Here is a 15,077-nt window from a genome sequence, read left to right as displayed (position 1 = left end):
AGTATTTCAATCAGTGTGAATACTTAAATCATTTTGTCACCTCTTTAGTCATCCTTATTAAGTTAGTATCCTTGCAAATACAGAGTCCAACTAGTACGTGAATAGTGTTTGATTCATTCCATCAAGAACGATGTAATGAGGCACTTATCAGCATCAGCCTACCGTGAAGTTTCAAGGATAAAGTCTGTGTTCTATTTCATTATGCAGTAGTTATAAGCCACTGTTTCTTTCCCCCAGATAATGAGAGATATTGCTTTTCTAAGTTAAATTTGTCCTCCCGCCACAACAAAAATGAACTTAGGTAGTTTTAGCATAAAAACTGTATCTTGACTAGTTTCCAAGAAAGTTTCATACTTGATTAGGGAAAGGGGAAGAGAGTGGTAAAAGAACATACTATATTGGCATGGCTAGCAAACCGCACCCCCACCCTCTCCCCTAAGAGAAACCTTGGAATGTTTTTGACCCCCTGGGCTTATGATTTCTGTTTGATTTAGTTGGTTGGCATATTTGGTATCTTCTCAATATCCCTGACATATGCAAACTGTTTAAAGAGATGCTATTTAGTTATGTCTTTGTTGTCTCTCCTAACATCCATTAAAAGAGCTTTGAGACCGTCTAGCTTTAGAAAATTATTTTTATAAACATTTCTGGTGGTATATTTTAAGATTCCTAAAACAATTTTTTTCTGGTAATGAGAATATTTACTCTTTGCCTTTATAAATAATGAAAAGTATAAAGAAGTAGACAAGTAACTTGGAATCTTGAAGATAAGCACTATTGGCAGTTTGGTGTATTTAGGATTTCTATGGGGTATAACTGTATAGTTGGTGGCTGTCCTTGTTACCAATGGGAAATCATCTGACATATAGTTTAATTTCTGCATTTTTCCCCCTAATTTATGCTATATTAAAAGCATTTTTCTGTGTTATGAATAGTGATAGCTTGCATAATGATCTATTATGTACTGATATTTGGGGTGTACCTGCTGGTCACTTTATTTGGTGATTTTTCTGTTGCTTGACATTTATACTTTACCAACTTTTTTTTTTTGCTATTATAAGTAACCTTTAGAAGTACCTGTCAGATAAGATCCTTATATAGATCCTAATTTATGTTGTCATCTTTGATTGTTTTCTTAGAATAAATTTCTGAAGTAGACTTATTTGACCAAGGAAATGAACATTTTTTAAAAGCTAGTTAATTATTTTCCATAGTTCATGAATAACAAAGTGGTGTATAAATCACTGTGGGAAGCTCTAGTTGGGTGAGCTAGGGGATGAGAGAGAGGATGAGGAAGACAAGCAACTGATACTGTCTTGAGTTCCAGAATTTACTGACTTAACCATATAGCTTAATGGTCCTATTCGGCTCTGTACCACAATTAACCTGTGAACTTTTAAAAGATGAAACACACTTACATCACAGATTTCTTTGCTCACTTCAGGAAATTTGTTTATTTAAAGCTGCTCTTTTGATTCCGGGACACAGCCTTTTTTGAGAACTTGGGTATATATGAAAAGGGAATGTGTCCAGGCCTTTTAAGAGTGGGCAAGTAGAGTATAATGGTTATTTTGATATTTTTCTTTTTAGGCTAATTTTTATATCGTAGCAAAACAGAATCTGGAACCATATTTGATTTTGTGACATTTCACTTCTTTTCACACTTAGATTGCTCAAATTTATCATTTTCAAATTAAAATCAAAATGAATTTTTTTTTTAGATTTTTATAAAAAGGATTATAACAACCCATTGAGATATTTGATACTATTCTATCAATGTAAAACTAGAACAGGAAATACTTTTTCTAGATAGAAGCTATGATACAAATAATGTTTCTGCCTATTGTTCCTTTGTGCATCCCTTTCCCCCATCTTAGTTTAAAGTACATTTGAATACATAGAGTTTAGACACCAAATTCTCAGTATCATGCATGAGGTCATCAGTGCTAATTTACACACAAGGAACCTCCAGAAATTTACTACTCCCTGTTTTATTGAAAGTAAGAAAACTTTGGCAATTGATACTCAGCCAAAATATTAGCAATTAAAATTTACTTGTACTTAAAACTACCCTAAACTATCTGCTTGCTTGCTCATTCATTCATTTATCTTAAAATGAAATTCTGCATTTACCTACTTCTTTGCTTCCTCATCCCCTCTCTACTTTTTGGCTTCTTAGTCTCTGCTTCTTCTCATTTCTTTCTAATATATAAGGCCAGTCAAATAGATAAATTTGAATATATTATTTTATTTTTAAACTAGTACATTTGACTAGTTAGCTATTAAAAAATGTTGTTTATCTCTTGGTTATTTATGAGCAAACTAACTGCCAGCTAGTAATAGTAACCATGTAAAACTTAAAAGGATGAGCTAAGATAGTTCTTTAAAACCACATGTTTTGTCTATGAGGGAGCTTATAGTTGTATTTAATTTTCTGGGGCATTAGCTTCAAGGGAGATCCAACTGAGACCTAAATCTTAGACTATTCTGCTGAAACATTTGCATTCCTCTGTCCATTGAAGGTTGTGGTCGCCAATTCAAGACCAACAGAAATGCCCAGTTTGGGGTGTGGTGAAGTGGTAGACCATTCAGTGAAAACAGGTTAATAGTGAAACTGCTCAATTGTGATACAGCTCAGTTGTGAAATAGCTCCACTGTGGAACTGTTTAGCAGTGAGCCAGCTCAGACATGAAACAGCTCAGTAGAAACTGCTCAAGCAAGAGGCTCAGGTGTTACAGCTGAGTTTGTTAACAGGAAATGCAACCAGGCGTTTCTTTGAGGCAGAGGTAAAGCTAGCTTATATAGAGAGTGCCCTGACCCCAGTCCCCGATTGGTCCATTAATATGCAAATGAGGACTCCAATTATGTACTGTTTAATTGGTTCAAATAGCACTATCTTGATTGGTTGGAATAGAATCTCTCTGATGGGTGGATAAAGATGCAAATGAGGATGTTGCTGTGCAGTTCTGGAATGAGAAAGTCACAGTCCTATTGGTTGAAATACGATTCCAGGAGCTCCATTATAAAGATTGGCTTAGAAGGCAGAGGCACGGTGCAGGAGATTTGGCAGCCCAGTCTGTGTCTTTTACCTAAAGCAGAGAGAGCATTAGGAGCCCTATTTTGCAATGGCTGCTAGACTCTGTTAACAAATTTGAGCCCACTTTAGCCACCAGGAGTCCTTCTTAAAGAGCACTTATATTCTCAGGGTAGACACCTGTTGAAAGCCTCCAAAACTGTAAGTTTTACCCTTCTGTTTTTCATATTAAAAGATCCTAATTTGAATGCAGTGCAGTTTTATGCTTTAAGTAAGAGGTGGTTATAATCATTGCTATTGTAGGCCAACTTCAAGTGCCAAGCTCACCTAGTCCGAATTGTTAACAAACTGGTCTCATCTGTTTTTGTGCTATATTTCAGAATATAATCTGTCTTCATATGCTTTAAATATTATAATTTGTGTCCAAAGTTAAAAAATCCTAAGGTTCTATTGGGAAAAATGTTTGAGCGTGGATGTGATATTTTTAGAGTTCATAAACCATACCAGAACTATAAATTAAAAGTAATGTCAGTCCTTATTGAGCACCCTCAGAAGTTACATGTAGTATAGAGGAATATTACACCTGTTTTTCTGGACTTGAGGGAGAGCTTTTGATTGGCATTGATTCAATTATACTGAACAAAAATTCACAGCTTTAAAAATATTTTCACCTCATTTCTTTTTTTAAGTTGATTTCCATTTTTAATTTTTGATACTTTAGCTTATAAACCTACTTACTTTGAGTCTTGAAGTTAGATCTAGTCACTTCATGTTGTATCATTAACAAGAAAATTATAAAACGGGATTGCTTGGGACTAGAGCACCGGTTATATACCATGCTGGCTGCTCTGACAATTTAATTTGCATTTTTTTTAGGTGCCGTCATGTTCTGAGCTGCCTTTAGAGAATTGCATTTCAATCTAGGTTTTTTACAGTGTGGGTATAGAAATGGTTTCCATCTATCCCATCTCTAAACTGTATCTGTTTTAGAAGTTTTGATATTTCCATGCAATGATGCCAAGTTGTTTTGAGCACTTGCTTCTTGCCAGACATTGTGCTTGATGTGTTACATTGTGTTACATGTTCTGTCTCATTTACTCATCCTGTGAAGAGTACATATTGTTGCCATTCCCATTATATTGATGAGGAAGTAAAGCCTTAAAGAGTTTAAATAACTCACCTAATAGTTAAACCAGTTGTAAAATAATAAAGTTATGATATGATGATACGAACCTAGATTGTTCAGTTTCAAATTTTGTACTCTTAACAAATATGCCACTCACTTCCCAACAAATTTACAGACTTCATTTATTGCTCGATGTTTATTTAGCTGAATATTTGAAACTGTAAAATATTACATGATAACCATATAATTTTCTCTCTAAAACTTTTTGTTAGGCAATTAAAATATGAATATAAGAATAATGAGCATTTGTTTATGATTAGAACTGGCATAATTTTTAAAAACCTCACCAAGTCTATATAACATCTTAGTCTTAAGTAGAAATATGCTAGCTTCATTAATTTCACTAATAATCTGATTATGTGAACTCATCTTCATTTCTGTCCCCTTTGGGGGGAATTTTTTTGTGTTTGTCTCTTTAATACTCATGATCAATATTTTTGTTATCGCTATTGAGAAATTATATACTTGACTTTTGGTATTTATATGCATTGCTTTATAACAGGGAAGTAAATAATGATATAATTGGATTATAACCCCAAAACCAATATAAATATCCATGAGATTACACTGATATTAATAAATGATTGAATAAAAAATAAATGGGAAAGAGACAAATTTCCTTAAAGAAGAATTTCAAATAATATATGCAATAATTCCTTCTTCAGAAGATGCTTTTCTCCTCCTCTTGAGGATTGGCTACACCTAGTAATTTTTTTCTGAAGGATAGAGGATTGGATGTGAAAAATCATAACTATAAGTGGAGAAGTGGTAGATTTACCTTAACCAAGTGATCAGTGTTAATATTATTAGTGATATGTTGATGTCATGGTGTGATGAGATGGGTACTTCACCTCAGTGGAATTTTTTCTCAAAGTCATAACTCCAGTGTAATCATGAGGAATCTTCAGACAAAGCAAAATTGAGAGACATTCTACAAAATATCTGATCACTGTTCTTCAAGAATGTCATGTCATTCAAACAAACAAACAAACAAACAAAACCCCAAAAAACAAAACAGGAAAGACTGAGAAACTGTCTCAGAGCAGAAGAGACTAAGGAGATATGGTAACTGAATGCATTTTGGGCTCCTGGCAAGAAACAAGGACATGAGTTAAAAAACACTAACTGATGAATTGCAACTAAGTCTTTAGTTTAGTTAATAGTATTGTACCAGTGTTGATTTCTTAGTGTTGACAAATATACCAAGGTTACGTAAAATGTTAACATTGGAGGGAGTTGGGTGAAAAGTAGGGGTCCTATACACTATCTTCCCAACTTTTCTGTAAATCCAAACTTTTTCCAAAGTGAGTAGTTTTTTAAAAAAACTCTGCTTTACAGGGCAGGTTATATAACCCACATTTTGTGCCAAAAAATCAGAGATGGCAGTTAATGCACAGATAATTGATCGCATGGAACCAGAAATCAAGTATAGGTCTCTGTGAGCCTTCTGACACACCTGGTCATTCTCTGAAATGTACTTTTCTCTTTGGAAATAAGTTATATTAAAAGTTCTTCAACTGATTTTATTAAATAGTGCTTTATGGTTGGCACCCTTCCCCATGGCAATCCTTAATCTGAGAACTGCTTACCGGTTTTAAACATGCTGCATTCTCATAGTTGGGTGCTCCCATTTTTGTCTTAATTTCTGCTGCGACGTCCCAGTGCAACAACTGTTTTGTTTCCACTTTATTCAGATTGTTAAGTCAGTGGTTTTTTCTTTCTTTTCTTTTCTTTTCTTTTTTTTTTTGAGGAAGTAGGGGTTTCAACAGGAATTACTCAAAAATTTCCCAGAATGACATTTTTAAAAATCATGGTTTTCACTTATAGTTTGGGGACAAAAACAGTTTCCTTGATAATTAATATTCTGCTCAGAGAACATGCTTTTTCTGCTGACGGGGTTGAAAAGAGGACTTCATTCTTTAGAAGTTTGAGCCATTGATTTCTTTACACTAAATGTTTCCTGAGTGGAGATGGAATTCTCCAGAAAAGTTATTGTATGAGAAGCAGTAAGTAGGATAAGATTATGATAAGTGAAAACAAACATTTTCAAAAATGTATCTGTGGAGATGGTTTACCTGAGGAGGCAATTTCACAGTTAAGGGGAGGACTTTAAGAAAGATAAAATGTAGACTACCTAGGTCCTTCATAGGAACCAGCCAGTTGTTCTGCTCATCCACCCAGTTCATTGAGGTTATCACTGTAGACTGAAAAGTGTAAGACGGAAATGCTAATATTTATATTGGCAGGGTAGTTATATATGGTGCAAGTTCCTTGACTTTCAAATTTTCATACTTTATGTGTGTGGGTGCATGTGTGTGTGTGTGTATAGCTTTAAAATTAAGGTGAAAATATTTAGATAAAATAAAAGATATATGTTGCATATTTAGATAATGTATAAGACTATAGTAAATATTTTGGAATTAGTCAACTACTGTAATATTTTACAATCTATCATCTTTAGCATTTGTTCCCTTCTTTTCTTGATATTATGCAAATGCTCCCAATCCAAAATGCTATTGTTATTTACAATTTTAGTTTTGAGATATAAGCATATAGAGTTATGTGTTTTTGAAAGAAAATGAAATATAAGTGGGTGTTTGTTGCCTTCGAAATAAGAAATATGTATCACTTTCTAAAATATTTTAAAATTGTTGCAGATTTAAATTTGTTTTTCAAAGTCAAGCAGCATTAGTCAAATGTTGCTCTTTATCTTTATTATAATTTTAGAAAATTAGCCAGCTCTTCAAAATGAAATCTGATCTGAAATATTTATATTTTGTTTTTTTTTCTCATACCTTTGCCCTTGGTTGAAGAAGTGGGATCCATAATGGTGGCCCGTTTTCTCTATTCCTGACACTTACGGCTGTAGATGTTTAAGTGGTCATGTTGGTTTTTATTAAGTTCTGTGCAAGAAACGTAATGGGAGCTGCTGTTATGCTGCTTCCCTTTCCGCTCTGTTCCTTCATCTCTCAGAATCCAGATGGTGATAACATTTTTGTAATTTGAAAAAAAAATTAAATTTTCCTTGCCATCTACCTTTTCCTCACCATCTTTTGCTTGTTTTCTTAGGATAAAGGAGATTATCTCAGTTATATCTGATAAGAGATCATTGGAATTTAAAACAATTTTAAAACAAACATCTCACTCATGATTATTCCCAAGACTGTAGTATTTATTAACGAACCAACCATCTCTTATGTAAATATAATTTGTGATTCATGATTATGTAATGGCTTTGCTCGACTTTATCTACTGTAAATGAGCATAAACACTGAAACATGTACACACCTCGTTTTCCTTCTTGGTGTTTGCTTTCTTCCACATTCTTAACCATTATTAATGAGAAGGGAAGAGACAAAGAAAAGAGTATGTGTTTATAAATTTGTTTCTACTTCTGAGCAGAATTGTGACAAGACAAAGAGGAAATTTGGACATCCATACATTTTTGTCGAAATAAAATTATATATATATATGACTATATTCATTAGTAATAGACATATAGTCTATAAAGTGTGAAAGAATTTGTAATGAGAGACATGGGATTACACTGACATTGTAACTTTAAAATTTTTAAATGAAAAGAGTCAAAATCTTGAGATTTTAGATGCCAAATAAATAGTACCTCTGTAGCTCAAATTGCAGAAGTAATAAATATTTTATTTTTAAATCTTTATTTTAATCTTTATAAAGTGAGTTTAGGTTTTGAACAGGAATTAGTAATTTGCCTAAGCAAATTTCCATTTTAGTAATATACAAAATAAAGTCTCCTAGCATGTATATCAAATTTTATTAGTTTTTTTTTTCTCCCTTTGAAATGTTAAGGGTACATAGTTCTTAAAACTCATTCTGGCCTGAAAAATCTGAACTAAAAATCTGAACTCACATCTTTTCCAGTCTTTGTGATATATGCTCAATAGCTTCTTGAACACAGAATTATATTTAGATCAGTAGGAAACTCAAGGATGCTCAATATGCCAGAAAAAAAAAATTCATGAAATTCTCTTTAATATATAAGTACACATTTGAGAATTATGATTAGTTTTGCAAATAAGTTTGCTGTCACACAGCAAATCCTTCAGGTTGTAATGTTGACAAAACTAGAAGCATAACATTTTAGTTTTATCTCATAACCTACAACTGGCAGTACCTTAACATTCTTACTATCAGATACGAAAAATAAACCCTGGAACATGGATCTGCATCAGGCTCTGAACATAGAGGGATCTGATACGGAAAAGGGTTGGTCAACTTATAAAGGCCAAGACGTTTCCACAGGTCGACCTCAGAGCGGCATTAGGCATTGCTTTCTACAGATAGGAACTGTCAAACTTTCTGTCGTTGTTTATAAGTTGGTTATCGAACCTATGTTGTTTTGTGTGAGTCGGTTTATGGCCCCTGCATCTCACTTACCCCACCCCCATTTATTATCTAGAGGATGATTTAAAAATCAGGAAATTACATTGAAAACATCCTATCTACAGACCATTTTATGGTTGTTATCTTCTACGCTTTAGCCTTGGCATTGCTTCCAAAGTCATGCTCTGGAATAGCCATCAGGAGGCCCCCCGAATAAGCTCTAGCTTCAGAAAGGGGAATGGGTCTGCTACATTGAATCAAAAATATGATTACTGATGATTTTAGTAAACTTCATGTAATTAAAAAAAATTATCCTAAGCCATAGTTACTGTGTTCACTTTAGTTTCATAATTTCAGGTTGGACATCCTGAGAATGTTTCCTTTGTTTTTGTGTGTCCTTTCTTTGGGAAATGATAATGCAGAAAACTGGATCTTCTCTTTGACCACAACTGTAGAGTTGAAAACTATTGTAAATTTAAAATCTGAAAACCACATGGGAATATTTGAAAATATAGGATGCGCAGATGGTGCAAAAGTGAAATTTATGTGCATTGAGTAGTATTTCAAAATATGACACAATTCCTAATGATTTTTTAAAAGTGGAATTTTTGCATCAAAACAGCGAAAATATAGCCACGTTTCCTATGCTAATATAGAAATATCCATTACTTCTGTAATATTCAAGACATATTCCCATATTTCTGCAACATAGTGGTGTGAGCTGCCAAGAAATCTGACCATCAGCTAAATAGCTGTTTCTGAGAGATAAAGCCTTGGAGCCACGGCTTAGCATGCCAGGAATAAGCGTCTATCCCAAGGCATTGGAGGGTTCTGTGTGACTTTATTGAATTGTAATTGGCTTGGGGAGGGCTGAGAGCGGGAGAAAGGACAGTTACTTTCCCTAGTCTGGAAGAGATTTATTCCATAACCAGGGTACTGCTTCCAGGGAGCAGCGAATTAATATGCATTTCTCAGCCTGGATGGCTTTTGACACCTGATGATATGGCAGTACATTAAGATGATAAGAAAAATCCCTGATCACAGCAGGAACATCTGTTTTTTTCTGGCAAGAGGAAAAGTTTCCCACCCAGCAGCAAAGCTCACTGGCTGTTTAGGGCAGCCTCATAAGTAGAGGATTAAAGTTATAATTAAAAAAAAAAAAAAGTAATTCCTTATGGTATTTTTCTTATAGAATCTTTTAGATAAAGTACTGGCTTTACTGTAATAAATTATTTCTTGTCATTAGCAAATTTAATAATCTTTAAGGTTTTATGTATTGGTACTACTGATAGATTTTTATAAGTCTAAATGAAAAGATTGCTGTTTTTGCTTTGAAATTTACCAATATACAGATTGGAGGCATTAATTTGATTATAGAATGAAATCAATTTAAAATTACATTCTCCAGTTTATTATCAAATACAGCTCTTGTTGCAAAATATTAAAGGCAAAAAGTTTGTTGGTTTTGTTTTCCTTTCTTTAGGTTATGAAATACAAGTTTTACAAATACATTTAACTTAAAAATTTTGCCATTTTTTTGTAGTTGACTCTAATTTGGTCCATGACATAGTAAAGACTATCATATTTTTAAAATCACTTATACTAAAAAAAAATGTTTCCAAATTGAAAACAAAATATGCTATTACATTTCTATTAGAAACAGCTAATATTCAAGCATATATTGTGAAGTAGAAAATATATTTCATGTTATGTTATTTATTGATGCACTTACATCATAAATGGAGAATCGCAGCTTTATAGGACTATACTCTCTGTATACATAATCAGCAAGATCATGGCTGAAATGCTAGTAATACCTGCATGATACTATCAACAAAATAATGTATATGTTGCATAGTGATTAACTACATACTTTAGAAATTTTTCACTTACTTGATAGAGACCAAAGATTACTGTAGTTTACTTTTCACATACCACAAATAAATTAATATGTGAATTTGTTATTGATTTTTCCATAACAATGTTGAATTAGGAAACGTTTTCGTTTTCAGGGGTTAACGTCAGTTTTATTTTTATCTGCTAACTTCTTAGAGTTGATTCTGAGAATATAAATTGTAGAATTTTTTAGGTAGAGTTCAAAAGGACAGTTTGATCTGTAGCCCTTGCATTTATGTGATTACCCTGTAGTGGCCTGCTACATGAATTACATGTTAAAGTTGATGTAAATGGATAAATGTCACACTTTTAAGGTGCAGTTGGAAATAATCACATTTTCCACAGACATTGTATACTGTAGTAGGTGTGACATTAAATTGAAATAGTCATATAACAATGACATACATCTTTTAGTATAAATCTAAAAGTACAATTATTACATTTCAGTAAGAATACATTTTCACTGAAATTTATCTTGATACCTTTTAAAGCATTCCCTTATCAACTTTTAAAACAACTTGTAGAAGTATTCTTTTAAAAGTGTTGATATTCTGAAACCATGTGAAAATAAGAAACAACAATAGGTATAGGCCACTGAGCTAAGTGCTTGAGTTTAAAGGTAAAAGCCGATCTGCCTAGGTTTTATTGTCATAGTGGAACTAGCAATTAAAAAGTGAACTAAATTATAAGTTAGAACTATAATTAGTAGTAAAATTAGAATATAATGGTAACAAAAACATGACATTAGTAATTTTATTATGAATCAGGGAATGCTTCTTAGAGAAAGTAGCCGTTGAACTGGGTGTTGAAGAATGGTAGGTATTTTTGCAGGAAAAAGGTCATTGGGAGTCGAGACCCAGAAAGATCATGAGTGGAGGTGAAGAGGCTTGTGGCACACCAAGCACACATTTGTCTGCAGGTTCCTCTAGTGACTTCCAGTGCGTGTCCCAGGTATGATGTGACCTGACATACATTTTAGAAAAATCCTCTGTAGGAAGTGGCATAGAACATTGTTGGAGAGGATAAGGCTGAGCCAGCATCCAGTTAGAGGCTGCTGTGGTTCAGATGAGAGACAAGTTGATCATGAGCTAGAGTGATGGGTAGAGTGTAAAATCTTGGTAAAGAACTGTGGATTGCCAAGACCTAGCACCTGTGGGGTTTAGAGAGGGAGGAAAGAGATGAAGAGGATTATGACTATCTTTCAGAAGGGTGCCAGAATTGATATGTGAGTTTCACTTTGGGTCTATTGATTTTGTGGTATCTTTGGGACATCCTGTTGGAAATTTAGATCATGAATTTAGGAAAAAAGTTTAATATTGGTGATCTTTGCCTAGAAGTTGTCCAGGAGGAGGCTTTGAAATTGTACACTTTTTGAGTAATAAGCAGTCCGTAGATTGAGTCCACGAGAGCCATTTCAGGGAAGAGGAATAATGTCAGAGATTCACAGGAATCAAAGGAAGTACAGGTAGCATCCTGGATTCTTGAAACCAAGAAAAGTGAGAATTTGGTGGCATCTGGATTCTTCATTTTAAAGATATATTTTTCCCTTTGCAAATGGTATTAGGTCACTGTGCATACATCTAGTTCATTATCAACTTTTTACTTAACAGTCTTAGTATCCACTGATTATTTTTGTCTGAGTGAATTTTTTCATTAGGAGTTAAAAATGGTGATTTTTGTAATTATTAATCTACTTTGCCTATTTGGCATTTTTCTGAAAGGACAAGCTTTCCCTCATCTACTGGCACTGTTGGCTTCCCTGAAATACATTTCTATTGAAAAACAGAATAGGTATTTAATAGTTTTTGTTTAATTATTCATTTTCAAAGCAAAGAATTGGTGTAATAATTGCCTTAGAGGTCGAAAATGAATGGAAAAATCAGGTCCCTTGCCAATGGTTGTTAGTCTCAAGATCCTTGACATAAAAATTATACTTGTGTTTCCCCATACTTCCAATCCTTCTTTTCGTGGACATTTAAGGGTCTATTATTAATAAATTTACTCTTTATGACTTATTTGAATTTCTTTTCAGTAAGTTTATGGACTATCGTGAAACAGATAGGTTTTCTTTGTTCTGAATTATGCTCACGTTTTAAGGAGGGGCTCTTAGTATTTGGAGATACACTCAACTTTAGTTTCTTCATTTCCTTCATTCTTTAGATTTTGTCTACGTCCTTTGCTTATTTTACCATTTCCATGTTTTTATACGCAAGGTCAGTCCCTAATCTCTGGGCCTGGAGCAGCATCCGAATCTTACCAGCTTTTCTCTTGCATTTGTCGTTATGCTCCATTACAGCTTTCTTGAGCTGTACTAACCAGAAATGTACAGGTTTTTTTTAGTAAAAAGTACTTGCTGCTAATGTTTAATGCTAATATTGATTTTTAAAATTTATTTTTTATAGGATAATTAAAAAAACTTATGAAGTTTTATGCTAAAATTCATACTGGTAAATATTTATAGATTAAAACATTTTTTTCCCCACATGTCACAATGTTGGCATAGGTTCAAGACTATCAATTCATTTTTAAGTTTTATTATCTGATGGAACTCATGAAGGAACAAAAAACAACATCCTGGTCTATTGCTAAGTTGTATACACCGCAAACCTATTACATTACACTTTTTTGTTTCTGTGTTTATATTGGCTGCTTATAGTTTAAGTAATGGAGAATTAGAACCAATCATGTATATAATATGCACAGCCAGACTACCCTAACAGAGAGTTCTGAAGGAGGATATTTTGGTGCTTCTCTCAAAGTGATGCGAGTCCCTTCTCTCAAAGGGACGCTGATGCGAGTGGGTCGACATAGGTTAACATTTTAAATTTGTTCTCGTAGGAGATATTTAGATTTAGTTATTGAACTGAAATGTTTGAGTTCACTACCTTTGAGTGCCTAGCCTTGTCATTTCTTTTCAGAACATTGAAATTAAGTTTTACAGCCCAAAAGCCAAAGCACAGTTTTATAAGTTACTATTTAAAAGAAACATCCAATAGCATTTGGTTGTTCTGGGATGTAGTAAATAAATATTTGTTAACTAACTACATTTTTATGTAAAGCTATCACTTGTCATAAACATGTTGGGATGAACAATTGTGTCTGTTATGTACCATGTACTGGTATAAACTATTTTTTTCCTTGATATTTGAATTAATGCTTACAACTAGCCTGTGAAGTATGCAGCAGAACATCCCAGAGGGTCTTAACTGTCTTGCCTAAAGCCATAAACTACAAAGATCTAAATAAGGAAATTCATTAGTCGTCCATGTTTTACACATTTTTGGTAAATTTCAGAAAACATCTCACAATATTATTATAAGATTGAAAAGAAGAAGAAAAGAGAAAATGCCATGTTTGAGGGATAGTAAATATCTTATGTAGAAATACTTTTTGTTTTCTTTTCCATATACTTGGCCTGGGAGGTTGATTTGGGAGGGAGTGTAGGTATCTTTCATCTCTGTGCACATACATGTGTGGCTGCCTTCCATGCTATAGCCATTAGACTCCCTCATCCTTGGCATATGACTCCATTTCTGAGGTCTAATTTGGATGAAATGTCCTTAATCAGCTATTTCGTATAAGCTTATCAAAATAATTTAAATATGTAGGATCATTTTTCTGCTACTTTTGACAAACCAGGTGCATCATTAATTTGCAAGGTCTGTTTGTTTGTTTGTTTGTTTTTTTACAAGACAACTTTTTGTTTCTTTTTGAATAGAAAGATGAAAACTACAGAAGTCTTCCACGGGATACCAGTAACTGGTCAAACCAGTTTCAGAGAGATAATGCTCGCTCATCTCTGAGTGCCAGTCACCCGATGGTGGACAAGTGGCTGGAGAAGCAAGAACAGGTAATGTAAATGAATCCTTCTACATGTGTTGTTGGTATAGCTTCCTAGCCCTTATCCCAAAATATGTTTCCCTCCATTTTAATGATGACTAAGATAAATTATTCTAAGAAACTTTAACTACGTAATAGGCTGTGTGTTGGAGTTTGTCTAACGTTGATGTAGAATATTCATGCGGCAGTCCCTGACCAAATATTCATAAAAAGTTATGAATATTTGCTATAGATTCTGAAGTATTACAACTTCACGGCTTAATATGTGGCTGAGGCACAGATGTGTGGCAGTGACTAGTGCAGCTTATGAGTAGGCTTTCAAGGCCACTCATGAGTTCTTTTCTTCATTCATAGGCAGTAAGTCAGAGGATGTAAAGAGGCAAATTAAAATTTTCCATTATACCTGACTTCACTTCATGACAGAAATATATGCTATAGTATTGTTTCGAATTTACATTTATTAGGTTTGAGGACTTATCCTTTCATAAATGTCAAGGACCTATTTTAGGTTTATAAGTTTTTAAAATCGCTTAGTTTACTCCTGCATGGTAGCCACCTACAGTTCATGAAATCAGAATTGTTTACCAGTCTATGAATAATGGCTTCCTGTCTTGGGAAGAACAGCTATGCAAAGTTGTTACATCTCTGTTAGAGAAACCTTGTCTTTATATGAAGACTAAGAATTTATCTGGTAAGTTTTGATGTCTAAAAACCAAATTCTTCCAGTGTTGTTTTTTAAAGTTTTAATTATCTTTGCTAGTCACA

At 33.6% G+C, this 15,077-nt stretch overlaps 1 protein-coding gene across 1 annotated transcript in view; it reads left to right on the top strand.

The window, feature by feature from the left end:
- Positions 1-15,077, top strand: part of PARD3 (par-3 family cell polarity regulator) — a gene marked incomplete at its 5' end in the record, with an annotated part of 511,767 nt that overhangs the window by 186,239 nt on the left and 310,451 nt on the right. Inside the window, one exon of the mRNA XM_025046412.1 lies at positions 14,191-14,322. Within this exon, the coding sequence (XP_024902180.1) occupies positions 14,191-14,322 (132 nt within the window). The remainder of the gene's footprint in view (positions 1-14,190; positions 14,323-15,077) is intronic.

The sequence above is a fragment of the Pteropus alecto genome, unplaced genomic scaffold, assembly GCF_000325575.1.
Source record: "Pteropus alecto unplaced genomic scaffold, ASM32557v1 scaffold204, whole genome shotgun sequence".
NCBI classification, from domain to species: Eukaryota; Metazoa; Chordata; class Mammalia; order Chiroptera; family Pteropodidae; genus Pteropus; species Pteropus alecto.
Note: the sequence above shows the minus strand (reverse complement) of the source record. Positions and strands in the feature narration are given on the sequence as shown.